The sequence below is a fragment of the Procambarus clarkii genome, chromosome 86 (assembly GCF_040958095.1).
Source record: "Procambarus clarkii isolate CNS0578487 chromosome 86, FALCON_Pclarkii_2.0, whole genome shotgun sequence".
Taxonomy (NCBI): domain Eukaryota; kingdom Metazoa; phylum Arthropoda; class Malacostraca; order Decapoda; family Cambaridae; genus Procambarus; species Procambarus clarkii.
In genome coordinates this window covers 18,353,548-18,379,886 of record NC_091235.1, presented here as the reverse complement: position 1 = coordinate 18,379,886, position 26,339 = coordinate 18,353,548, and the positions used below count along the sequence as shown (strand labels likewise).

The following is a 26,339-nucleotide window of genomic DNA, read 5'->3' as shown; positions in this document are numbered from 1 at the left end:
ACATGATGTGAATGTATGTACAGTACAATATATAAATTAAATCACTTTCTTGTCATGAAATAAGTGATAACATAAATTCTTCTTAAAACTAACATCAACATACAATAAATTATATATATAAAACAATAAAAAATATTAACTAAAAATAATACAGCACATACCTTCATGCATCTTCACTTCATGCAGAATGGTTAACACAAACTACAATAAAATGTGTTAGCACTATATATGCCACTATTGCAGCATCACTAATTTTAGAAGGCATATACTGCTTACACCAAGAAAACTCTAGGTTCCCTTAGGTAAGGTCTTGGGTGTATGTACAAGCTCCAAACTTTGTGTAAATACAGTACAACACATGTTTTAGTACATTTTGTTTCATATTTCTGTACCAAAGTTTACATTCTTTACCCTTCTAATTGGATCTGGTACCCATCATGCTAATTTTTTTGTATTTTTTCTATTCATGAAAGGGACCAATGTCAAGTGTGCTAAACATACACTTCTTCCGATATATACACTGCAATCCCATCAGTCTCTTTATGTATGCATTCCATCAATTCTTTGTCACATTTTCGTATCTCATTATCAATGTGGACTTCAATATCTGGTGAAGTGGACTTGGGGTGGCAGTGTTTACTCCTCACAAGGGAGAAGACGGAGGAGAAGAGACGGGACACAACTTTGAGGGTGGACAGGTAACGACGCCGCGCCTGAGGGGAACTGTAAGACGATGCCTAGTCAGACTGGCTCAGTGCAATAGGAAATGAAGGATGAGACAAGAGAGACAGATGCAATGAAGAGGTTGAAGATTATATGTGCAAAAAGCATAAAATGATAGACACTATAAAGCCTATGACTGTATACAATTGACTGTAGTCAAGTAAAAAGTAATTTTGTTTTAATGTATGGGTAATATGTAATCTCTGAAGACCCAAGTAAATGAAATGAGATTACCCACAAAATTGTGTATATGGAATTTATTTGAAGTAGATGAGAGTAGAAACCGCTATTGCAGTACAGTACTTCAGGAAGAGTTTAAATCTCAGAGTACCAGTTATGTACCTTGAGGCCCTTCTTGCTTAGTATAACAACAGCTTCAAATTTTGCAGTTAAAACTCACTGAAGATTCAAGTGACAGTAATGTTATTACATATGACATTGTGAAATTGCAATTTATATCCAATAATCTATCCTTCAATAATGCAATTGAAGGATAGATTACAATTGGATATCACTGTGGTATTTGAAGGGTTTGAATCAATATCCTAATCACTTTGGATGAACAGTAGATGGTTCTTCTGAGACCTATATAGACGTGATTTTTTTCACAGATATTCCTCAATAATACAATGTGTAGGAAACCCACACAAGTAAAATATTAAATTTAACCTGCTGCAGGAGGAGGACTGGTCGAGGACCTGGCCGCGGGAACGTTGAGCCCCAAAATTCTCAAACGGTAAGGTAACACAGTTGGTACACAACAGACTGCACCGTAATTCATTTCCTGAGCAGGTTGAGATATTTGCGCATTTTTCCTGACATCTGATGCCACTATTCACCTAGCAGTTGTGTGTTGCATCATGGGGAATGTTAATTTTTGATCTAGGGACGACTTTGATAAACAATGGTAAATTAAATCTTAGCTAAGGTGAAGAGCACTGGTTAAGTAATTGTTGCAGTTATGGAAAGGTTTTATAGAGATCTGAAAATGACACTGGATGTTGAAGGATGATAACGATTGAGCTTGCCCATGAAGATTCTTCAGTGTTACCAAGTATATTAATGTTTAATGCAGTACATATATATATATAATTAAAACTAGTGACTTTACCTAAACACCAAATACAATACTATACTGTATTTATATACATACTATAGAGGTACCCGTCATTGCCCGGGTCTGTCTCTCCTATCAATCCATCTATCTACCTATTTATCCATCCATCTATTTTGTCTTCATAACTGTATTTATCTTTCCATTTCAATAATTCGTGAAAGAGTTTTAATTAAACTCTTAGTTTCTCACACCCTGATTCTACCAGTTTAATTTCAGATTTCAGCATGTGGAGGTAGAATTACAGCTTGATATTTCTTTAATTCTATCACGACCAGCCTACGTCTGTCCCATAACCCAGACCCGTTCCCCCTGCAAATTTGGGTGAGGCTAGGCCCAAGCATCTAGCCTCCAACTTTTGACAGACATTCTATCTTATAGGTATAGAATTGCACCTTTTGTTGTGGGTCCAAATATGATCAAATTATGGGTGTAGTGGAGTAAGGTGTGTTGATACAGTATTTGTAGATAATAAGGAGGTGAAGGTCAGCAATGGCAACATATATTTCCTGCTGGTCAATAAATAAGAAACATCAAGAAAGTATGGCCAAGAAAAAATTGAAGACAGATCAAGGAAGCCGAGGACAATGCATTAAAGCCAAACTATACGGTACTGTATTTCAGTATGAATATGATAAAGATGAAAACTTAATAAAGGAAGTCAAATAGAGTATAGGGAAAATGTGGTAGAGAATGCAAGAATGAAGTGCAGCTAAAATGTAAGGAAAATAATAGTCATACACCTCTGAAGGAAAGTACACTGACTGGCCAGATTTTGTTTTCTTAATACAAATGAAAAGAAAATTATTAAGCTTTAGAAATACACGGCAAAAGTGTTCAAGCATTAAATGGTTATGAGCATATAAACACTTAAACTAAAAATCTAAGGAGATGTTAATAATATTTCACATTACAGTATTGACTATTATGAGACTAAAAATCTATAATCATTATTTGGATCAATTAAAGCAATGCATCAAATTATAAAAAAAGATCATAAATCTTTTTCTTGTACTGAATAAATACAAAATGTTAACTGTTAATATGTGTAATGATTGGTGCATGCACAGAAATGAGTACAGAGAGTATCAACTTTTTTTTTTTTAGAATAAGCCTTTAAAGTTCTGAATTTGAACAAGATGCAAATTAGGCCAACTTTGGTACTACAATTTAAGATACAGAGGCAAGATTTGTAAATACAATACAGTATAGGCATATAATACCTTATACAACACACTACACCACACACAACTGTGCAACGAATATACTGTATTAAAACAGATAAAGTTCCTCTAGATAAGAAATATGGGTGATGCAGTTTTTTGCCTTAACCAACAAATTTCAAACTACAGTACTGTACCTTATATAGAACTCAGATTAAATGCTCTTTATAATAAGCATTTGCATGCTGAGTAATGATGAAAATTCCAGCCGCTAATAATAATGTTCCATGACACATTAAATGTGTCGCAATACAGATGATAATACATGATTTACATCAATCCATCCTCGAAGAATGATTGTACATATAGTGACTGTGGATGGAATATACAAAACATTGCTGGTTGGACCCAAAATACTAAGGGCATAACAAAATCTCCAACAACCTAACCATCAATCTATTTTAATCTCTTCTAGGCCTCAATAAGAAATCATAGGCATAATTTACAATTCTTAGACCAAATTTAGTACATTATGTAGTACAATAGGCCTAGATAAGTGTAGCTTTGGTTGCTGCCTTCTTTCTTGGGCCCAGTATGATGGTTTCTAGTCACTTAAGTACTATAATTTTTGGAGGACAAATTGACATTTTTACAATAAATACTGATTATAATAAACTATTACTTTAAAATTTATTGACAAACATTCTTGTCCAACACCAGAACCATAAGTTAAATTTTTAATGACCTCTTGTTGTTTATGAAAAAAATTCTTACTACAGTACTGTATATTCACTGAATGTAGATATTTTGCAATACTGCCAAATCCGCCAAAATCGCTTAACAACCGGGTACCGTTCACTGCTGGGTGAACAGAGGCTCCAGTTAAGGATTGGCGCCCTGTCAATCCTCTCTGGCCAGGATACGAACCTAGGCCAAAGCACTCGCAAAGCACCAGGCAAGTGCTTTACCACTGTGCCATGGGTACTGGCCATGGTTACTTGTGGAACATCTCTCCATCCTGCTTGAAGATGCTTTAAAGATGGTTTTGAATAATAGTGCTGTCTTCATTGTTACAGCTTTGAGGGGTAGGTGGTTCAACCAGAGATACTGTATAACGCTATACTGTTATTATTTCAACAGTTTTCCAGTTTAGCTCCACTCTTGGAACATATATTCTCATTGTGTCAATTTGATTATTATACCTAAATTTTCATGACTTTTCTCATAAACAATAGATCACTGCAGAATGTCATATTTCAAATAACCGATGAGATTATCATCTAGGCAATCATGTTTGCATTATTTTCTAAATTACTTGACTCTTGTTCAAGTTTTTCAAGACATATTAACATGATAGTGTTGTTCATTTATTATGCACCCCATACCCATCCTGTAGGTGGTGGTGGAAAGGGTTACAGAGGTACATGTCACTTGCTTAGCTAAATGAATTGTGGAGTTCAGTCCCTGAGCCCATTATGTGCCTCTGTAACTCTTTCCACTACCGCCCACAGGATGGGTATGGAGTGCATAATAAATGAACTAAACTAACTCTTCTGAAAACTGCTGTAAAGTATTGCTAGAGTTTAATTAAACACTGCATGTGTGTTTCCTAGATAGATAAATCACAATCAATAAATTCATCCGTCGTGTTATAATCAGAATTTTGTTGCTAACCACTTGAAAAATGCTGCAGTAAATATGAAAATACATATCATGCAATACAATATATGATAATACTTAAAATCCCAACCCGCTTACAGCATGCAAGGATGGAGTACGTGCACTCACTGTGTGTGTATTTGGTCAAAATGTAACATTCTGGTTAAAGACCTACATTTAATGCTATTTTGTAAACATAATAACTACTAACACGGCTACTTGAAATAATAATTACACGTATTTAATCAAATACAAAACTTAATTTCAATTGCAGATTATATTAAAGAAGCTGTCATAAGTACATCTATAACATGCTTTTAGAAGATTTTCAAACCCATGTTCTTGTAGAGAAAATGCAATCCACTCGCAATACTATTTACCCAACAGAGGCATCCAAAAGACATTACACAAACCACACTATACCTCCCTGAGGCATCAACATGACAGGTGCAGATGAAGCCTACATACAGGCCTACATACGTATCCGTAGATATAAGCAAAGACTCTACATACTCACGTAAAATTATCTGTGTGTCTTCGGCGTTCTATGTCTTCCAGCTCCGCCAAGTATTTTTTGCGTCTCTCGTTTTCGTAAACTTTCTTCATGTGTTCCTCTTGACGGCGAGCCAACTCCTCCTCAGGGATTGACTCCTTCTGCTCGATCCTGACGGGGGTACGATAGTGGATGTTCACCTCCCCAGACTCATACTTGTAAGGCGATTCTGTAAGTTTAAGTTGATGATTATCTTGTTTGTGGTGTAATTGCTAAATTATTATGTCTTAATCCACGTTTTTGAGACTCGTTAATATATTGCATGTTTCATCTTTATTCATATGTGTTCAAGGCAGAGTTTATTGAGACTCAATTAGGAATAACGGACAAAGTATAGAATCATTGCTGGTTAACTATATGTTATTATGTACATAAAAACTTTATAGCAAAAGAAATAATAGAAATAAAGAATAACAATTCCAGGTCTACAAACCATTGCTGGGCTACGAGCATGCACACAGAACAATAAGTTAAATGGAAATTTTACTTACTGTTCTTACCTAGAAATATTACAGACATGAAAATAAAAGACATTGGCAAGTTAGACAAAGACAAGTGTGTTAAGCAGTTAGTAGCCAAACTCAGGACGACATAGCGTTAATATTAAAGTTCTGCCAGACTCAATACTTCGTATAAACGGCATTGATGCAGGCGTAGCATATGTAGTAGGCCTTGCCCAGCCACCGGAAGCAGAGATAACACCTACCCAAAATCCCCACAGCTAATCAGACCCCCAACCGGAGGCTACGAGGGGCTGTAGGTCTACTGCAGAAGGAAGCAGAACGCACTACAATCACCCAAAGGCCACGAGGAGCTGTAAGTCTACTGCAGGAGGCACAGAGCACTGCAACCGGCCGGAAGCCACGATAAGTGATCTTCTGCAGAAGGTAGAGAGCACTACAACCGCCCGGAAGCCACGGGAAAACTGTGAGTCTACTGCAGGAGGCGGCACAGAGCACTCTTAACCACCTAATGTCGCGCGTCCACTAGACGTGAGACAAACATGCTAGAGGCATGAAGGTTGGGTGAGGGAGAAGCAATAGGCATGGCATGTGTTTGACGTTATGAAAATTTGGGTTATTATAAGCATTACAATTACTTATAGAGTATTTAGTCAATCTGCAGTTAAATGAAGCATAGTTGTAAGTATTAAACAGATTGTTAAAATAATTATTTAAGAAATTCTTCTTAGGAGATGAAGGCAGCTGGCAACTGGTAAAGGAAGCGCTAGCCAAGTACTTAATTTGAACCTAAGCGTCTGCACCCCAAGGTAAACATTTTGAAAAAGAAACTTTATGCCACACCACTAAACCAACCGATTCGACCGTCGCCCTCACGATTTGTAATATTTACATCTAACAACTGCGGTAGAATAGTTCAAATGTCAACATTTGACAACAACGACAATTAAACGCAAAAAGTTTTCAAACTAAAAAGGTTGAAAGATGTTTGGTGGCGGCGGACGCGGGAACTATATATATACCGCCCTGACGCCGCGCCCGGAAGCAGAGAAAACGTAGATATAACCTCTTGAGTGGGAGATCTTTTAAGACGAAAATTAATTTACCGTTCCTCAAGCTCCACTCTGTCGAGCGCCTGGGCTTGTTTAGTGAAAGCAAGCACTTAAAGATGCAGGTACTGAGTTGTAAGCGAAATAGTACAGCGTAGATCCCGTGGAGTAGTGGTAAGACACTCGCCTGGCGTTTTGCGAGCGCTATGTCCTGGGTTTGTATCCTGGCCGGGGAGGATTTGCTGGGCGTCAATCCTTGACTGTAGCCTCTGTTTACCCAACAGGAAAATGGGTACTTGGTTATTAAACTATTTGACGGGTTGTATTCCGGGAACATAGGATTAAGAACCTATCAGAAACGCTAGGCTGTACAGGAATGTAAGAACTCTTGTATATATAAATAGATGTAGCAGCAGAATCACTATCGTTCAAGGCCAGAGCCCTCGTGACCGAAGTAAATACGTCCTTAACAACTGGTGGGAGGTAGATTTAACACAAAAGAATACCATTTTTGGGATAGACGGCTAGTTAAAAAAAAAGGCCAAAACTAATAATGCTTAGTTCTCAACTCACAATCAGGAATTCCGGGTTCGAGTCCCGGATAGGACAGAAATGGTTGGGCGCATTTCTTATCACTTAATGTCCAGGTATTCACCTAGCGGTAAATAGGTACCCAGGAGAAAGTCAGTTTGTTGTGGGGTTGCATCCTGCAGAGGCCGTAGTTCGAGCTTCGAGGAGGACTTCGATATCAGCCCAACATGTATATACAGTACACTGGCTGCCTGTTCCCCGACACTGAATTATTATTATCCGATTTTAAGTGTTAATACTAAAATATTATTTCTGTAACTGAAATTGACAAGATAGGTAATCGAGCAAGCAAGCAAGACCATATATCCGGTATTTTCTCGTGGCTCTTCCACAGAGGTCAACATGTGTCTCGACTACAATCCTTACCTTTCTTACTCTTTGAATACGCGAAGTCACTTAGCTAAATACATAGTTTTACTGGTGGTAAATAACAAATATAAAAGTATATATACTCTTTCCGAGTACGGGCGATAATCTCGAGCAAGACAGTCAGCGGTGCTCAACAGGCTGTAAGAGCCATAGTCAGAATACAGGAGCTTCATCTGCTAGTCAGTTCTACTAATGAGGGGACGGAAATAGTGATGGCGGGCGCTTGCCCACAGTGGGCAGGGAGGTAGCTGTGGAGAGGAGCTCCCCACCCCACCCCCAGCAGCCCTGAGAGCTGTCGAATGGCGCTACATTGCCCGGCAGCTGAGGGGAAGAGCAGCCTAATAGGTGTAGACAGACGCCCCCTTTCCCCAGCAGCTATGTAGTTGTAAAGTGGTGCTACCAGCAGCTGTAGGGATGTGTCAGAAGTTCTCCTACACCAGCAGCCTATAGTAATCTGTCGTGTGTATACGACAGTATACATACAATCGCATCCGAGATACTATCGCAAAACGTATATTTTACGGCTATCGCAGGACGATACAGACCATCCGAACAGTCGTGGGCAGGTTACCATATTCAAACTATGTTGTTAGCTTGGTGAAATTTTGTGTCATCTCAGACTAGTGAGTATTTTTATCTCCAGACTTGCACACTGGGGCGGGACACGCGACACGGGCTGGTAGTAAGAGACAGCGTGACGGACGCACACCCTTACACCCCTCTCATGCCCCCAGACCTGGGGATATAAGCCACATCACGCACAAGACGATTCGCCAACGGATTTTGAAACCTAGCTAACCTGACCTAGCTCAACCTAATATAATCCAAATCAACCTAACTTAACCCAACCGAGCGCAATATAATCTAACAATATATACAGCTTCAATAAACAGAAAACGAGTATCGTTGAAGAATCGTCTCTGATTTTTTATATTTTTGTCGCCGGAGGCGGCTAGTTTACTGTGCCCCCATACTCATCCTGTGAGCGGTTGCGCAAAAAGCATTACAGAGGGAAACAAAAAGTCTTTATCAGACCTCATCTTAAATTATTACATAAACAATTTCATCTATCCTTCACACCTTATAGTTACATGTCGGCTAGTTACAGAGAATGTTCTATGTCCGAAACTACCTTACCTGGCCGGGTATTCCCTATACCCCAGTACCCTCATTTCCAATTTTCAATCCCTTCCCTAGAACTCCACCTTAAACCCGCCATCCAATTCCCCTCCCCAGTACCCGCTTTCCTTACGCATGTGCAGAGGAGTTATAATAACGTGGCTGAAATATGTTGACCAAACCACACACTAGAAAGTTAATTGACGACTTTTCGGTCCGTCCTGGACCATTCTCAAGTCGATTCCTTACGCATGTGTTTAACTAAAGCTTTGATTCGAGGTACAAGTAGATGTCACTAAAGCTTTGACTCGATGGCCGCGGGGTCGTTGGTTCCCGGAATCTCTACAAGTTAGAGTTCTTGTATATATTGTTGAATGCATACAATTAAAAACTAAACTATCTTCATTAATTTTAACACAAAAAATTGACGTAAACCTGGCGAAAATATGACAGGTTCAGCAGTGTTCTCGGAAACAATTAATGATTGTCTGAAGCTACAGGCGACAGGTATCGTACACGAATAATATGTTCGCAAGCAATAGGATTAATTGTTTACACTTTCCTAGGAAGCATGAGAAGTGGGCAACAACAGCGTAACCCCGTTCACCAACGCAATAACATAAAAGGCAGAAGGGATTTTATATATATATATATATATATATATATATATATATATATATATATATATATATATATATATATATATATATATATATATATATATATATATATATATATATATAGTATATATATAAGTCCTTAATATGTATTTTCTAGGAAGAAGAAAGGTTGCAAGTGAAAGGGTTAATTCCCGGCAATTTTATGTACAGGCGTTATATGCGACAGACAGACAAATGGCAGTGTTAATGGGTAGGAGAAGGATGTCAAGAATTACGAAAAGTATACAATGGGAATAGGAAAAGGATGTTATTCATAGCCAGGTTGCAACTCAATACTGGCAACACTTGCAACCCAATATTTACACAGGCCGCAAGATGGCGATCTGCAACATGTCCCAGTCTGTCTTGTATAATTACAAGCACTTGTACCCCCCTCCACACATGCAAATATATATATATATATATATATATATATATATATATATATATATATATATATATATATATAATATATATATATATATATATATATATATATTATATATATATATATATATATATATATATATATATATATATATATATATATATTATATATATATATAACACACACACACCAAGAAGTTATTACGTATGACCAGAGGACACGCCAGCGACGATTCGTATACTGGTTAGTTGTTATTAGACTAAGCCATTTTTTACGTCACGTGCGACAACACAGAGGTTCGTATTGAACGGGATTGAAGATCACGATAGCTATCTTCTGTGATTATACTAATCCTAAAATGCCTTTGTCATACTGATTTGTTGCAGATCAATGCTGCCATGTTGCAGATCAAACCAGTCACGTTACAGATCAGTGTGCCCCGCCCCCAAACGTTGCAAAGGTAAACCAAGAGTGTCAAGAGTTGGTATAGTTTACCTGGGCGTTCAGGTGGCTCCTGGCGACCCCCGTACAGGGAGGGGAATGGCAGGGGACCCACTACCGGCTCTGCCCAAGACGACGACACGGTAAGGGGTGACAAAGGGGCAAGATAAGGGCTGATAACGTGGAAAGATAAAGGGTGATACAGGGGGGAGAAAACAAGGGGTGGTATTGAGGCAAGATGAGGGTTTCACAAACAAAGAATTATTTAGTGTGACAAGAAGACCAGGGGTGACAAAAACGTGGTGCTAAGGAGGTGAAATAAAGGGTGATAAAGGGAAGGGATAAAACAGGGGCGCTAAGAGCAGCGAAATAAAGGGTGGAAATGGGGAATGAAAGCAGATATAAAGTGAATAAAGCATTAAATAAATACGTAACAAGGACAGGGGTGAGAAGAACGACAGGAAGGCCGGGACGACATAGAACGAGGAAGCGCAGGATGGTAAAGAATAACAAGGAGACAAAACCAGGAATGATAAAACAAAGATGGAAGAGAGCGACATATCGGGGAGAAGGAGAAAGATAACAGTCTGGCCTCTTATATTCCCCCCCCTTTCGCGAGATAAGGGGCGGGGAGGTAGGGGGTAAAGTGAGGAAATAGTAGCTAATGTGGCGAGATAAGGGGATGATCTAAGGGGCGACAAAGGGAAATGTATGGCTGGCAAGACATGAAGGAAGGGATGGGGAGAGCTATCAGGATAAAGCACCAAGCCATTACGACTATATATAGCACTCGAAAGGGGTCAAGATAATGATTTGGGATGGGACGGGGGAAAGGAATGGTGCCCAACCACTTAGACGGTCGGGGATAAAAGACATGAAAGAGACGGGTGTAAATGTGACAATAAACCAGAGAGTTTACACTCGCAGGAGACTATGAATGTGAGGGCTGTACCTCTGCTTGAGTAGTGACAGGAGAATGACAAAGAGAGTGAAAGGAAATAAGGAAAATTAAGAGTGAAAATAATTGAAAAAAATACTACCAACATATACATAAAACGCAAATATATTGACACCTAATAACTGAAATTAACTAAACACATTTAAATTATTTTGTTTACAACAGAATAAAATTAAATCCACAATAATCTTAACTTAAAAGACAGAATTTAGCATGCAAATGATCTTAATGTTATAGATTCCCCTTATTGTATTTTTTAAGGGGAAAATTATGGGTGAAAGACGTAGATTCAGACTTCCATTTGAAGATGATGGACCTACTGTACAGGGTACGAGGAACAGGTATCTAAGAGATAGAAAAGTCTAAGAAAAACTTCTTACTTAAAATAAGGCTAAATAAACAGCAGGAAAAATAAGACTGGTAAACGACTCCTACAGAATGTACTAAAGACGAGTACTCTAGTCGTTAATAAAGAAGTTAGTTACGAAATGGCGATCAAAAGACCCCGGGATGAAAAGTCTGAAGACCACCACCAAGACGGAAACGATTCAAGGCATTCCAGACTTAAGCCATGAAATAAATAACTCTAGCACCTTTCCAGGAGACGGCCTTGCTGCTGTAGCTCTGCTCCCGCCCTTGGCTGAGGGACTGGTAGTGGGAGTGGTGGTGGTGAGGGCGTATGGGTTGGGAGCAGGTGTGGGAGTAGGAGTATGGTTGAGCGTATGTGTGATGGTCGGCAGGAGAGCTTTTGGGTAGTGGTGGTGGTTGTTGTTGATGATGATGGTGGTGGGCTCGGGAATGGACTTGGTGACGAAGGGTGTAGCAGTGGGTGCTATGCTGGGAGGCTGGGGACGAGGCGGTGTGCGTCATGGCGCGGGTCACACGCTGGGGTCGCTCCAGAGACTGAGTCCAGGACGACCCATGAGCCTCGCCGTAGGACTTGGCAGTAGAAGTGCCGTAAGATTCAGGTGGGATGTAGCGGGACTTTGGACGGTGAGCGTCGGCGTTATAGTGGGTAAAGGGACGCGAAAACGTAGCAGACATGCCTGGAGGTGGGTGGACAGCAATGGGTGGGGGACAAATTGGTTCTTGTACTTGTAAAGCCCGCTGTTTGTGTACAGCACGGGCATCCCCAGGCGAGGGAGTGGGTGTTGAGGTCAACAGAGGTTGTGGGTTGCTGCGAGCCAGGCGCTGAGGCTTCTGTGGTCCCATGAGTGGTGGCGGCGGCCGTGGTGGCACCAGAGGCGCCATCGTTGCTAGCTCGTTGACAGAAGGAGCCGAGGTGTACATCTGGCCAATGAGGGAAAGTCCTGATCCTGAGTCAAACCTTTTGTTCTCTAGACGGTCAACTGAGGCTTCAACATTTCCAGTGTACACTCTTCGGAGTACAGCTTTCTCTACAGAGTCCCGCCGAGCTAGCCTCTCAATTGTGTTGGGCTCACTGAAGACAGGGGAACGAGCAGCTAAAGACTGAAGAGTTGAGGTCAATTTAGATTTAGGTAAATATTCATCACGGGTGGGTTGCCAGCGCTCGGGGCTACGAGACCGTCTCGGTGTCTCATATTTAGCTCTCATATACTGCACATCGCCTGCCTCCTGGCCTCGAACAAATGTCTTTCCTGTGGGAGTCACGCGTGATAGAGGACCATTCACATCTGGTAGGGACTTGGCCCGCCTTCGAGCTTCCTCAGGACTTTCATAGCGACTCCTCAGGCGGCTAACATCACCAGTCTTAACATGGTGGAGATATGACCGGGAACGGGATGTAGGATCTCCATCTTTTCTTTCTCGAGATGGGTCAGCAAGCCGCTGCACTGACGAGCCACTCAGAGGATTAGTCTTGTCATAGATTTTCCAGACTTGAGATGCAACATCTGCCTTACTGGTTAAGTTCACAGATGAAACAGATCTTTCTGGCAGGTAGTTGGGTGATAATAGTTTGCTTTGAGACTGCTGTTTCAAGCGAGATGGCAGCGTAGCATAATGAGGAACTTCATCAATATTTAGACGACTGCCTCGTGAAGAATGGCGCTCAGAGGACCTAGAATTGCGACGTGCCCGCTTCTCAAAAAATTTCACCTTCCCTGCAACGTCCTTATGAACGACTGTTCTGACTGATACCTCAGAATCACTTGTCTCTGGGTCACTGACAGGCTCAGGTGGAAGGCTTTGGCTGCGACCAGATCGACCAGGCTTTTGCACCACAAGAAGGAACTGATCACCAGAATTCAAGGAATTTGGTTCAGAGGAATCAGAGATGTCTAGTGAGTAGCAAGTGCGCGGTGATGACCGTGACAGACTTTCTGGGCTGACAGACAAAGACACATCAGGAACTTGCAAACTATCTAATGCTCTTGAGGCTGTCTGAAGGCCACGGCCCGACCTCTGCTCTAGCACCTTTTCCTGGAGCTCAATTGACAGCTGTTTGGACAGCTGGCGTCGCTCGTCTTCAATTTGGTTGAGGCTGCTGGCTTTCTTAGGCCTGGGAGGAGATACAGTCCTAGTATGGGACCTCTGGGATGGTTCAGCTGGAGGACGAACATGGAGAGTGCGTAACTTGTCGGCGAGTGCACGTCCGGTCTCTGCCACATCCACATTATATTTTGATAACTCCCGCTGGCTCCTGGTTTGTGCTCGCTCACTGCTCATCTGTTTCCTTTCTCGCCATGAGCGAATACTCTGCATTGAACCATAGATCTCAGTGAGGTGATCACGGAAGGCGTTTACTTGCTCTAGGCTGAGGCTGGTCCACAAGCCACGGGCTCTCATACTTGAATCTTCGCGTGAAAGACTCAGACTAGAGCCACGCCTGCTGCTGCTGCGATGACGTTCCGGACTCTGATACATTTGTGAGAGATCACGCACTGAAGAGCCTCGCCACAGACCCCGATATGTGTCCTTGTTGTTATCCAGCTCGCGTCGGCGCTTCTGCGTAATCTCTGAGGTATTGTCTGAAGTAGTGGAGAATTTCTCGCAGAGCTCTGGAACACTTACGTCACGTCCTCGCAATCTGCAGTCACCAGACCACTTCCTGTCTGGAGTCACCTTGTATAAGAACTCGCGTTCCTTTTGTGCAACATTGAGCTCTTTAAGCAACACGCTGTATTCAAGAGCCTTTCGCTCTTTCTCCCGCATGCCCTTCCATGTCTCGAAGTCTATGATCTCATAGGCACGGTTTTGTGCAGCCGAGAGTTCTACACTACTCACAGATCGCTCAAGGCGGTGGACTCTATCAAGAGATGTAAACAGACGTCGAAGTTGTGAGATTCGAGCATTACGGGGTGCAGCATTCCTCAGTTCTAAAATATACTGCCGGTAACGATGAGGATGGGAGTGGGGCGACGGTGTCAGCACATCCAGACTCCTACTGCGTCTCGACCCAGCAGACCAAACCTCAACAGGAATGTCCCTGAAACTGCTACTCACTTGCCGAACCAGCTGCAGAGAACGCAGAGGCGAAGTGCTTCGTGATGGGGTACGCGACTGGCGTCCTCCTACAGACTCTCCTCTAGTCAAGGCTTCCCATTTGTTCCGCTGATCATGGAAAGAGGTGGAAATACGGGAACGACGAACTGGGGTGGAGTGAGGTCGTGACTGTGTCTCGGATGCTTTTCTCTGTTGGCGCTCACGGTCCTCGGGCATCTTCTTTTCAGGTGTTGGTGAGGTAGAAAGGTCAAGCATGCTTGAGTAGCCTGTCTCATTACTCTGTGTTGTGTCAAAACTCTCACTCTGTTTCAACTTTTTGTCATCAGAAACCTCAGTGGAAACATCGGAGTATGGTGAACCTCGATAGCGGCTATCTTTTCTGCTAACAGGAGACTTTCGACTCGATATTTGTGGTTCAGGAGATAAACAACCACTTCGTCGCCTTCTGTAGTTGCTCTCAGCACTGCTACTACGAGGACCAGGACAAACACTCTCTGTCTGGTTATGCTGAAGTGATGGTCGTTTAATTTTGTTCATGCTACTGACTGTGTGCCTCATGACACTGCAACGACCACTTTCCGCCGAGGTGTTGGACCACTTCCTGGTGGAATCAGCGCTAAGTGATCGATTATGGCCTCGGCTGGGAATAGACGCATGGTCCTGAACCTCATGTTTGCTTGCCCAAACTTTATCATAAAGTCCATCTCTCTGGGGAGATCTAGATTGCAATTTCTCGCGAATCTCAGACTGCCTGGTAGGTGAGGTAGGCTTGGATGACGATGGTGAGCGACGAGGTGGAGAGTTCTCCCGGTCCTCAATGGTGAACCGTGATTCGGACACGGTGCGACGTCCCTTGAGAAAGTTTTCCCTGGCTTCTTGAGTCTGTTTTGCAGCTGAAAGTGACCTCCCTATGGAACTAGTTCTTGCAGGAGATGCCCCAAGCTTCTCCCTTGAGCGTGCTACTTTCTCCCGATGCCAAGAAGAATATAGGGCACGAGTTTCCCGCACTCGTTCTGCAGATGTAGAACGAGCCGAAGGAACTGGTGGTTGATCTTTATTGCTTTTGATTAGCGATGGGTGCCACTTTGAGGAAATTCGACGAGGGGGAGACGGTGCCGGCACTACCTTTGACTGGGCTGCCCTCTTTCTGTCCGCAAAGGTAGGCACCGGGGGTTTGGGTGGCGGTGACATGGTTCTGGCGAGACGGCAGGAGGGAGTGAGGTCGGAGAGAGACGGGTGGTGAAGACCCAGGTCAAGGTCTGAGTACACCACGTAGTAATCGTCTGCAAGAAGGGCATCATGAAGTTGGTGAAAATCAATTACCGATCTCATTATCGTGCAGTGAACCCTCAATGTGGGCGGAACTTCTACGATGCCGTGCTCGTTGAACCCGAAGCCAACAACCAGAGGAGGGAAGTTAACAAGAACCTCAGCGGTGCTCGGGAAGGGCCTTGGCCATGAAGCTGTGGATCAAATCTTCTACGAGGCATTCCTCAGGTGCAGCCTTGTACGGCGTAATACTTCTTCGTGCACAAATAATAATTATACAGGTGCAGGGTATAATGATGCTTCTGGTGACAAGTGTATGTACAGGCGGCTCAGCTGGACAACTTCCGTCGCTGGGTACAAGAGTGCATGCTCTTTGGGGTGAGGTTGGAGCAGGAGAGGCAGGTGGTGTACGGGGTGCAGGGCGTGAGGTGGGGAAGAGGGGTGAGGCAGGAACTAGGGTTAGGAAGGCGTAAAGGGGTGAGGCAGGTGTAGGGGGAAGGAGGCAGGTGTAGGAGGGAGCCAAGTGTAGACGGTGAGGCAGGTGTAGGGGAGGGAGGCAAGTGTAGACGGTGAGGCAGGTGTAGGGGGAAGGAGGCAGGTGTAGGAGGAGGGAGCCAAGTGTAGACGGTGAGGCAGGTGTAGGGGGGAGGCAGGTGTAGGGGAGGGAGGCAACTGTAGACGGTGAGGCAGGTGTAGGGGGAAGGAGGCAGGTGTAGGAGGAGGGAGCCAAGTGTAGACGGTGAGGCAGGTGTAGGGGGGGAGGCAGGTGTAGGGGAGGGAGGCAACTGTAGACGGTGAGGCAGGTGTAGGGGGGAGGCAGGTGTAGGGGGAGGCAGGTGTAGGGGGGGAAGGCAGGTGTAGGGGGGGGAAGGCAGGTGTAGGGGGGAGGCAGGTGTAGGGGAGGGAGGCAAGTGTAGACGGTGAGGCAGGTGTAGGGGGGGAGGCAGGTGTAGGGGAGGGTGGCAAGTGTAGACGGTGAGGCAGGTGTAGGGGGAGGGAGGCAGGTGTAGGGGGAGGGAGGCAGGTGTAGGGGGAGGGAGGCAGGTGTAGGGGGAGGGAGGCAGGTGTAGGGGGAGGGAGGCAGGTGTAGGGGGAGGGAGGCAGGTGTAGGGGGAGGGAGGCAGGTGTAGGGGGAGGGAGGCAGGTATAGGGGGAGGGAGGCAGGTGTAAAGGACGAAGACAGGCGTATAGAGGACAGACAGAGGTAGGAGAATACTGTTAACAAAGACATACAGGTGCAAAGGAGAACTGGCCACGAGGACAGACAGATGCAGTAGAGAACATTTGACGTGAACAGACAGGTGGAGAGGAGCACTGATAACTTGGATAGACAGATGAAGGACAGTCAACATTGCGGACAGGAAGAACACGAGTGAAGGCGTGCACGGGAGGACAGGAGACGAGTGAAGGCGTGCACGGGAGAGGAGTCCCGTGCACACAACTTGTCAACCTCAGGATATTACATGTAACCATCTTGCTAAAGGGAAGTAAATAGATAGTAGATAGATAAATGTGGAATTGAGTAAAGGGGTAGATAAATGTGAAATTGGGTAGATAGTGGAAGTAAATGTGGGTAGCGTTTACACATTACTTTAGCAAGGCAGAAAAATAGGACATAAAACCAAGTAATATAGGGGGGGTAAGAGTGTAGGATAGGAGAGGATTATAGGATAGGAGGGCGGACTGGCCGGGAAATTGGGCATAGGATAGGTAGATAGGCAGGAGAATGTGATGAGTGGCAGTGTAGGCAGATTGGGTAGGGACTGGGGGAGTGGAGAGAAGATTGGGTGGGGACTGGGGGAGTGGAGAGAAGATTGGGTGGGGACTGGGGGAGTGGAGACACACACACTAACTACTGTGCTAACTATAGAAAAAATCATAATAACTACCTTAACTACCTTCAAAAGTGGAAGGAGTTTGAAAATACATTGAGATTCTACAAACATGCACAGGTGTCAGCACCACCATTATACAATTGAGAGGCGGGACCAAAGAGCCGAAGCTCAACCCCCCCAACAAGCACAACTAGGTGTGTGTACTATCAGTCGACATATCCACCAAGCAACATCATTTCTCAATAAACTTAAAAAATAAATCTACTTATTTTAACTGAGGTGAACAATGTCCAAAAACGTAATCTTGCTAATACATAAACACACAAAAAGACATAAACAAGAAGGAACATTAAATCCAAACATAAATCCAACACCAAAACTGGTGGTAAGGGAATCCAAATGTGATCATGGCTTTAAGAAGTGAAGAAGGAACAGTGTACCTCGCGAGGCGTAGTCTTGTATTCTTGAAAGCAACACCACCCCCCTCCCCGGCCCCTGGAGGTATTCCACACAGCGCATTCCATTTTGGGTTGTATTCCTGCGAGGTGTACTCCAGTTTAAGTAACTGTCGAGAGTTTACTAATGAAAGTGCCTCCTTTAAGTGTACTTTTAAAAAGATGTACCTGTGGAAGTGTGCTCCCATAGGGAGTTTCCATTGAGGTGTACCCCTAGGGTATTTCTCTTGGAGGTGTACCCTGTAGAGACGTTTTCTTGAGGTATACCTCCCAGGGTGTTCTGAGGGAGGTGTACCTCCAGGGGAACTCTCTTGGAGGTGCGCCCCAGCTGCGGGCGTTCTCTTGGTGGCATACCCCTTGAGTAGTTCTCTTTGAGGTAAGTCCCCTGGTGCGTTGCCTTGGAGGTGTACCTCCTTGGGCTTTCCCTTGGAAGTGTGCCCCCTGCGGCGTTCACTTGGAGGGTAGAATGTGTAATGAATGGTGTGCTCACTGTCCGGAATGAGCCCCATGGCTATATAAGACACTCCTAGAACTGCAGGTCAAGACCCAGCATTCACCGCAAGAGTTGATATCCAAGTCTGAAAATGCATCCCCCCAAGAGTTGCATATGCAGTGGCAAGCCGGACATGCACCCAAGAGGCGAAACACCAAGCCGGACATGCACTCCCAGAGGTAAAATGCCTAAGCCGGACATGCACCACTAGAGGTGATTCAGTGCCGGACATGCATCCACATAGAAGAGTGCTATTTCAGACATGCGACATCCTCTCTTTCCCCCCCCACTTCCCCCAAGACAGCAGCCATGACCAAAATGGTGCCAGGAGGCGTTAGAGCAGCAGTAAGAGGACATATCCACACAGTCGTGAGCACAGGGGACAAGTGTGTGAGCATTACACAACATTGCTCGTGTGGTTGACTACTGAGGCTGGACACATAGCTGGGCATAATAATGTAAACAAATTGTGAAGATGTTCCAATATCTCTTTAAAACAAAAATCACACAAACAGTACAAGGTGTTTACAAAGTACCAAGCTGGATACTCGTAGTTGGCAAGCTATAGTGCTGCCTATTAACTTCCTCTAATTACCAAACACCAGCAAATTATGTAATGAGCACAAGTAACATAATTTGGTATACAGACTGAGTATCCACTTAGGTTTCTCTCAAAGTGAAAACCAAAATAAAACTCAAAATAATATCAAAACAGACTTTGTGCTAGCAGCAGAGCCAAGAGGCTCAACAGAGAGAGAGAGAGAGAGAGAGAAAGAAAGACTCGCTGTACCTCTGGGCCTGGGCGGGTTGGCTTTCTGGAGTCCTGTGAAGGGTATGTCACCTCCTCGTTGGATCTGTGGGAGGAAAGAACATCACGTCAGTGACTCGTAAGCTTACTATTTTGTTTTTTTGACCATACAGGGGAAAATCATGTCATAGACAATGTTTGTAATAGTCAAAAGGTCGTGTGTTTACTGTTGGCGGCGTGGTTCAACTTGGGCTACATCGACTGTATTAAGTTTCCCTATTTGATGTAAACTAGTTTACGCTGTATAGTCTCATGCCCGCCGCCTCGAGAGATTCCCAAATATCCTGACTAAAAAGAAGTATATTCTCATTCGACCTACGGCCCCGAGTGCCCCGGTCCTGGGGCAGACAGGGGGTCACCGTGCCCTTGCTGCGGGAGGTGCTATAGTACGACCACCACCCCACAAGTCGTCAAGACTCACCTGACGGTAGACCTGGCTGGTCTTCCTGGGGTCGGGTATCTGACGGCGGGCGTCCTCTCGCTTCCTGAAGACTAAGGTACTGTCGCTCTCGTATCCGGATTCTTTCAGAGCACTGTGTGACAAAGGCAAGAAATTACACTTAACATTTCCCATCTACAGAAAATAAAATTTGTAACAATTAACTACATTTTAAAGCATGTATACAGGAATGTATAAAATATTCTATTTGCTGAGAATATTTTATTTATTTATTGTGAAGCGGAAGAGGGGGATGGGGGAGTTGTTTTAGTGAATATAAGACCGTATGTTACTTAAATAATGAAAAGTAGTTCGTTAAATCTAATTCTTATTTTCGTCTGTGTGACATACAAGCTGTTTGAGGCGGCAGCCAAACAGCCTTGACAGGTATGGAGATCTGGCATACCTGTCTGGTATGCCAGACCTCCAACCAGGAAAACTGGTCAAGCGATAGGACCGCGGGGACATTGATCCTCGGAATTATCGACAGGTATACGACAGGAATGTAACATGGGTCTGGTGTTTCCTCTGATAAGATACGACACTTGAGGAACTGATCGAGGAAAATGTGATTCCGTTACACCTCAAAATTGATTTTATGAACAAAATTCAGGAACAGATTTGAGGAAGACAAGCTTAATGTTTATACACTTTTCCACTACTTGACTGGATCATTGGGTTACTGTATTTTGCGATTCCAGGGGAAACAAAATGTTACTTGTTTATATGAAATAGAAAATTGACTTGGTGGAAGTTACAGTCCCGCTCCTGTGCCAGGTAAGTCCACTACGGGCTCACCATAGCCCGTGCTACTTAGAACACTTTGTTCCCAGTAGCTGAATCTAAAACAACAACTTAATGGGACAATATATGATTTGCTTGTTCTGAAAACAATAAAACTGACGCGTCTTTAACGTGTGCTATAGGAGATTACATGGAAGACGGAACCTCACAACCTCCTGTAACAACGCTTACAGTCTCTCACGCACACGTTCAGGCGCACGCACACACACACACACACACACGCCTCTATACTTACTGGGTCATGGACATCTTCTGTGACCCGAACCTATGATTGACGGAGACGGGCGGCGGCTCCTGTGAGTGGGACTGAAAGAGAATAGTCAAGAGAGTTAGTATTATAATGTGGCGGGCTGCGGACCTTAAGGGTGACCTAGAGGCGGACCTTAAGGGCGACCTAAGGGGCACACACTAAGGGGTGGGCGTTGGTGTTAGTGCGGGGGAGTTAGGGAGGACCTGACCTTGCCAAGCTGAAACATGGAGTTCTGACAACATTAAGGTTAGTCCAGTAATGCTAATGTCTTCTCACAGACATAATAATAGAGGATAAAGAAAACACACATATGTGTATTTGCGAATTTTATGTCAAGATTTACACCAAGTCTTTTGCACTCTTCTTCTGAGGCCTTCGTTAAGGTCTTGAGTATGTGGTAAGGACGAGACTAACATAACAACATACTCAAGACCTTGACAAAACATCGACTTACATCAAGGTATAAGTCGTTGAGTTGCAAGTCTCGTCCTAAGCATACACTCAGACCTTGACAAAGCAATCAGGAGAAGGGAAGGGAACTATTAGGAAAAAGGCGCCAGGCTATTACGACTATATAGCACTGGGAAAGGGAGGGGGGGGGGAGGAGGATAAGGATTTGGGATGAGACGGCGGTGGAATGGAATCGTACCTAACCACTTGGACGGTTGGGGATTGAACGCCGACCTGCCTGTAGCCAGACCGTCGCTCTCCCGTCCATCCCAAGTGGCTGGGCGAAAGACTTTGTGTAAGACAAAGAAAGACTCTTTGTCACGTACAATTCACAAATACACAAGTGCGGGTTTTAATATTAAGAATGAATTAACATAATTACCAACAGACACATAATGACTAAGACTAAATGGCTGGAGATAAACTGACGTAAACAGCCTTTACTTACAAATTACTAGAGGCACATGTTTTCATACAATTTAAAACAAAGGGGAAACAACAATGACAAATTAACAGACTTATACTACTTCAAGTTTGTAATAGTAATCCTAATAAGTTCAAAACGATGCACTAACGTAAACATCTACCAGAACATTGACACTAGTTCAGCAAATGTACAGAAAATAGAAGGCTTCGAAAACTACTTTTAAACTACAGTTAAAGTATCAAAAAAAAGAGTTGTTTGGTGAAAGACAAAACCCAAAAGTCAGTCCCCGAGGTGATATATATTTTATTATCTTAAACAAGTCATCGAGAAGAGATTAAAAACAAGAAAGTGTGTATAAACACCACCAACCTCTAGTTTAACGTCAGCCTCCGGGTTCTGGGCGTACATGGAACAGAAGAGAAGATCGTGAATACCAACATTAGCGTATGTGGGATGGTCGTGTTTGTGGGGGGAGGGAGGGGGTGGGAGGGAGGGAATGGTGGGAGGGAAGCTTCTGGTGAAACTCCCTCCCTCCCTTCCCCTCCTCTCCCCCTCCTAAGGTCAAACAATACCCCGATCATTACTATTAACCGTCACAAACTATTTATGGCCTGTTGACAACGTTAAAGGTATATCTACGCCTTGAAAAGTGTAAGTGTAAGTGTAAGTGTGTGTGTGTGTGTGTGTGTGTGTGTGTGTGTGTGTGTGTGTGTGTGTGTGTGAGTGAGTGAGTGAGTGAGTGAGTGAGTGAGTGAGTGAGTGAGTGAGGGGGGGGGGGGGCACTGTTTCCACATTAGGTTCTCAAGACAGATCATGAAAGCTCGTCCTATTCCAACGAGGCTTCTCCCTATTAGGTGAAGGACCCCAACACAGCCAGATGTATGCGTCAGAGTCGTCGTGAAGACAGTAGCCATGCGTCACATTAATACCTGGCAGTGCCATGCGTCACGTTAATATCTGGCAGTGCCATGCGTCACAGTTGAGCATCCAGATTATCGTTGAACAGTAATCATGCGACAAAGTAATCGTTACACTGGTAGTATATCAAAGTAATCCCTGGCCCCAATAAGCGTCCATCAAAGTAACTCCTGAATACAGTGGTCGAAGATCAACACAATCGCTCATTATACACAGTTGTCATCGACGTAATCACTGCACGCAGTAGTCATTACCCTCCGTGGTCATTACACACGGTGGTCAAGAGACTGGTTGAATGTCAAAGTAATTGCATGTTAAAATGGAGAAGCAAAACTCTGAATTGGTCAGTGGTACGTCATCCATCGCTAGAGATGATGCTGGTCGTTGGGCACTGTGGTCGTCGGGCTATTGTGGTCGTCGGGCTATTGTGGTCGTTGGCTATTGTGGTCGTTGGGCACTGTGGTCGTCGGGCTATTGTGGTCGTCTAACATTGTGGTCGTTGGCTATTGTAGTCGTTGGCTATTGTGGTCGTTGGCTATTGTAGTCGTTGGCTATTGTGGTCGTTGGCTATTGTAGTCGTTGGCTATTGTGGTCGTTGGCTATTGTGGTCGTTGGCTATTGTGGTCGTTCGCTATTGTGGTCGTTGGCTATTGTGGTCGTTGGCTATTGTGGTCGTCGGGCTATTGTGGTCGTCGGGCTATTGTGGTCGTTGGGCACTGGTCGTCAGGCTATTGTGGTCGTCTAACATTGTGGTCGTTGGCTATTGTAGTCGTTGGCTATTGTGGTCGTTGGCTATTGTAGTCGTTGGCTATTGTGGTCGTTGGCTATTGTAGTCGTTGGCTATTGTGGTCGTTGGCTATTGTAGTCGTTGGCTATTGTAGTCGTTGGCTATTGTGGTCGTTGGCTATTGTGGTCGTTGGCTATTGTGGTCGTTGGCTATTGTAGTCGTTGGCTATTGTGGTCGTTGGCTATTGTGGTCGTTGGCTATTGTGGTCGTTGGCTATTGTGGTCGTCGGGCTATTGTGGTCGTCGGGCTATTGTGGTCGTCGGGCTATTGTGGTCGTCGGGCTATTGTGGTCGTTGGCTATTGTGGTCGTTGGGCACTGTGGTCGTCGGGCTATTGTGGTCGTCTAACATTGTGGTCGTTGGCTATTGTAGTCGTTGGCTATTGTGGTCGTTGGCTTTTACAGTCGTTGGACGCATGCTGCTTCTCGTAGACCTCGCAGAGGCTGAAGTACACGGCGCTACAGCTACTTGCAACACACAGTCTAAGCCATTCGCCAGTCACAGTTCCCCCCGACACCACCAACATGCCACAACTACCACGCCAAACCCGTCCTCCTAATATAGAACGTCGCATTTTGACGTACATTCTAATAAAGGCCAAAAATAGTCGAACTCGAAAAGGGTAAAAAGCCCGCGAAACTGACATTCTGTCCCGTTTTCTGTCCTCTGGTAGGTTAGGATAAGGGGATACATTAATACGACAGTTTTTGATGATGGGAAACCTTGGGAGGACGGGCTGGGTAACACAGTCTACTGCTGACATGTTAGCAAAACATGTGGGTGAGAATTGGTCGCCACATCACGCCTCCCTTCCAGTGAAATAACATGTGGTAAATCTTCCTAAGCACCAGGGGGTAGCATGTGGTAATTCTTCCTGAGGATCAAGGGGAGCGCTGACGGCCGGCCATTTCTCAACAGGACATCAAACAAAATGTATATATATATTTTTTTACAAATTAGCACTATTGAACATAAATCTTTTAAGTACTTACTTTCACCTGTAAAAACTTCCAGATTCAACGTGAAAATAAAGGACATTGGACATCATGTGACCATCATATATATATATATATATATATATATATATATATATATATATATATATATATATATATATATATATATGTATATATATATATATATATATATATATGTATATATATATATATGTATATATATATATATATGTATATATATATATATATATGTATATATATATATATATATATATATATATATATATATATATATATATATATATATACAGGAATTTCCTTAAGTACTTTCGTATTAATAATACATTTTCAGAAGGTTGAGTTACAAGTACGTAGATTTGGATATATATAGGCAGGAGAGAGGTGAAGTGAAGTTAGGTACAATGATAAATATATGAATGGGATTGGGTGGATATAAACAGGAGCTGCATCCTATAGGCCAAAAGGCCCATACGGTGATATTAATAACATAAGATAGTGGATATTAACACGGTATTAGTGTTAATCCACCATCAACTTCGGTCGAGCATCGCAGAAGAGCAGATGCTCGACCCTGCAGGCACAACTAGGGAAATACAGCTAGGCGAGTACACACAATCATGAAGCACCACTTTTCCTTTACACACAGATCATTTCCCTTGACCAGACCACACACTAGAAGGTGAAGGGACGACGACGTTTCGGTCCGTCCTGGACCATTCACAAGTCGATTGTCGATCACAATCGACTTGAGAATGGTCCAGGACGGACCGAAACATTGTCGTCCCTTCACCTTCTAGTGTGTGGTCTGGTCAACTTACTTTAGCCACGTTATTGTGATTCATCGCCGGCAGATCATTCCCCATTTTCCCTGGCAGATAGGAAAGCCAGTGGATGCCCTAGATTTGTGTTTTATTTTTACTCTTGATATCACATACTTTATACTCTTAGTGCTTAGCTAGATGACTGACTACCTGTTCTCTCTCTCTCTACGGTCTTCTCACCTTCTTAAGTTCCTTCTCGGAGAGCGAGGAGTACCCAGGAACGTAGTCCTCGATGCGTCCCGGCTGGTGCACGTAGCGGCTAGTGTTCCTGTTGAGAGGGAACAAGTTTACTTCATCTGTTGGTGTCAACAAAGAACATGTTTACCTTACCTGTTGGCCACCAGGGGGAAAGGGGGGGGGGGTAACAAAGGCACAACAGTGATAAAGTGGAAGAATAACATTGTAGAATATGAAAAGCCGTACCTGTGGTCAGCTAGAGTAATGCGCTGAAAGAATTAGTTGTGGAAGCCTCTTCCGTCCATAACTTTAAAATGAAGATTCGACAAAGATGACAAAATAGGGTCCATTCCATCATTACCTGCCCTCTCCCTCTTTCCTTCCCTCCCACCCTGTCAGTCAGTCCCTCCCACTCAAAATTACCCTTCCCTCCTGCCCCACACCCTCCTCCATCCCTCCCTACCCCCCACCTTCAAAGCTCCCACTACTCTCCCACGCCACCCACACCCCTCCCACCTCCAACACTCCCTGGCTCCCACCCTCTCCCATACTCCTGGGGGTAACCTAACTGTAACTTATAGAATAAATGGAATACAAAGCTCTTTCCTGTAGCCATCACCTGAATTAATAAGTGTAAGACTTCCCAAAAAACACCACCTCGTGGGGAAGCATACACAATATACTCCAATGTGTGTGTGTGTGTGTGTGTGTGTGTGTGTGTGTGTGTGTGTGTGTGTGTGTGTGTGTGTGTGTGTGT

General features: G+C 43.8%; 1 protein-coding gene across 1 annotated transcript in view; it reads right to left on the bottom strand.

Moving 5' to 3' along the window:
- Positions 1-26,339, bottom strand: part of LOC123767944 (uncharacterized) — a 276,215-nt gene that overhangs the window by 18,509 nt on the left and 231,367 nt on the right. The window contains exons 27-34 of the mRNA XM_069316973.1: positions 25,586-25,673; positions 22,273-22,299; positions 21,012-21,082; positions 19,955-20,066; positions 19,516-19,579; positions 11,813-15,956; positions 10,344-10,462; positions 5,177-5,381 (exon numbers count right to left, since the gene is read on the bottom strand). Of these exons, the coding sequence (XP_069173074.1) occupies positions 5,177-5,381; positions 10,344-10,462; positions 11,813-15,956; positions 19,516-19,579; positions 19,955-20,066; positions 21,012-21,082; positions 22,273-22,299; positions 25,586-25,673 (4,830 nt within the window). The remainder of the gene's footprint in view (positions 1-5,176; positions 5,382-10,343; positions 10,463-11,812; positions 15,957-19,515; positions 19,580-19,954; positions 20,067-21,011; positions 21,083-22,272; positions 22,300-25,585; positions 25,674-26,339) is intronic.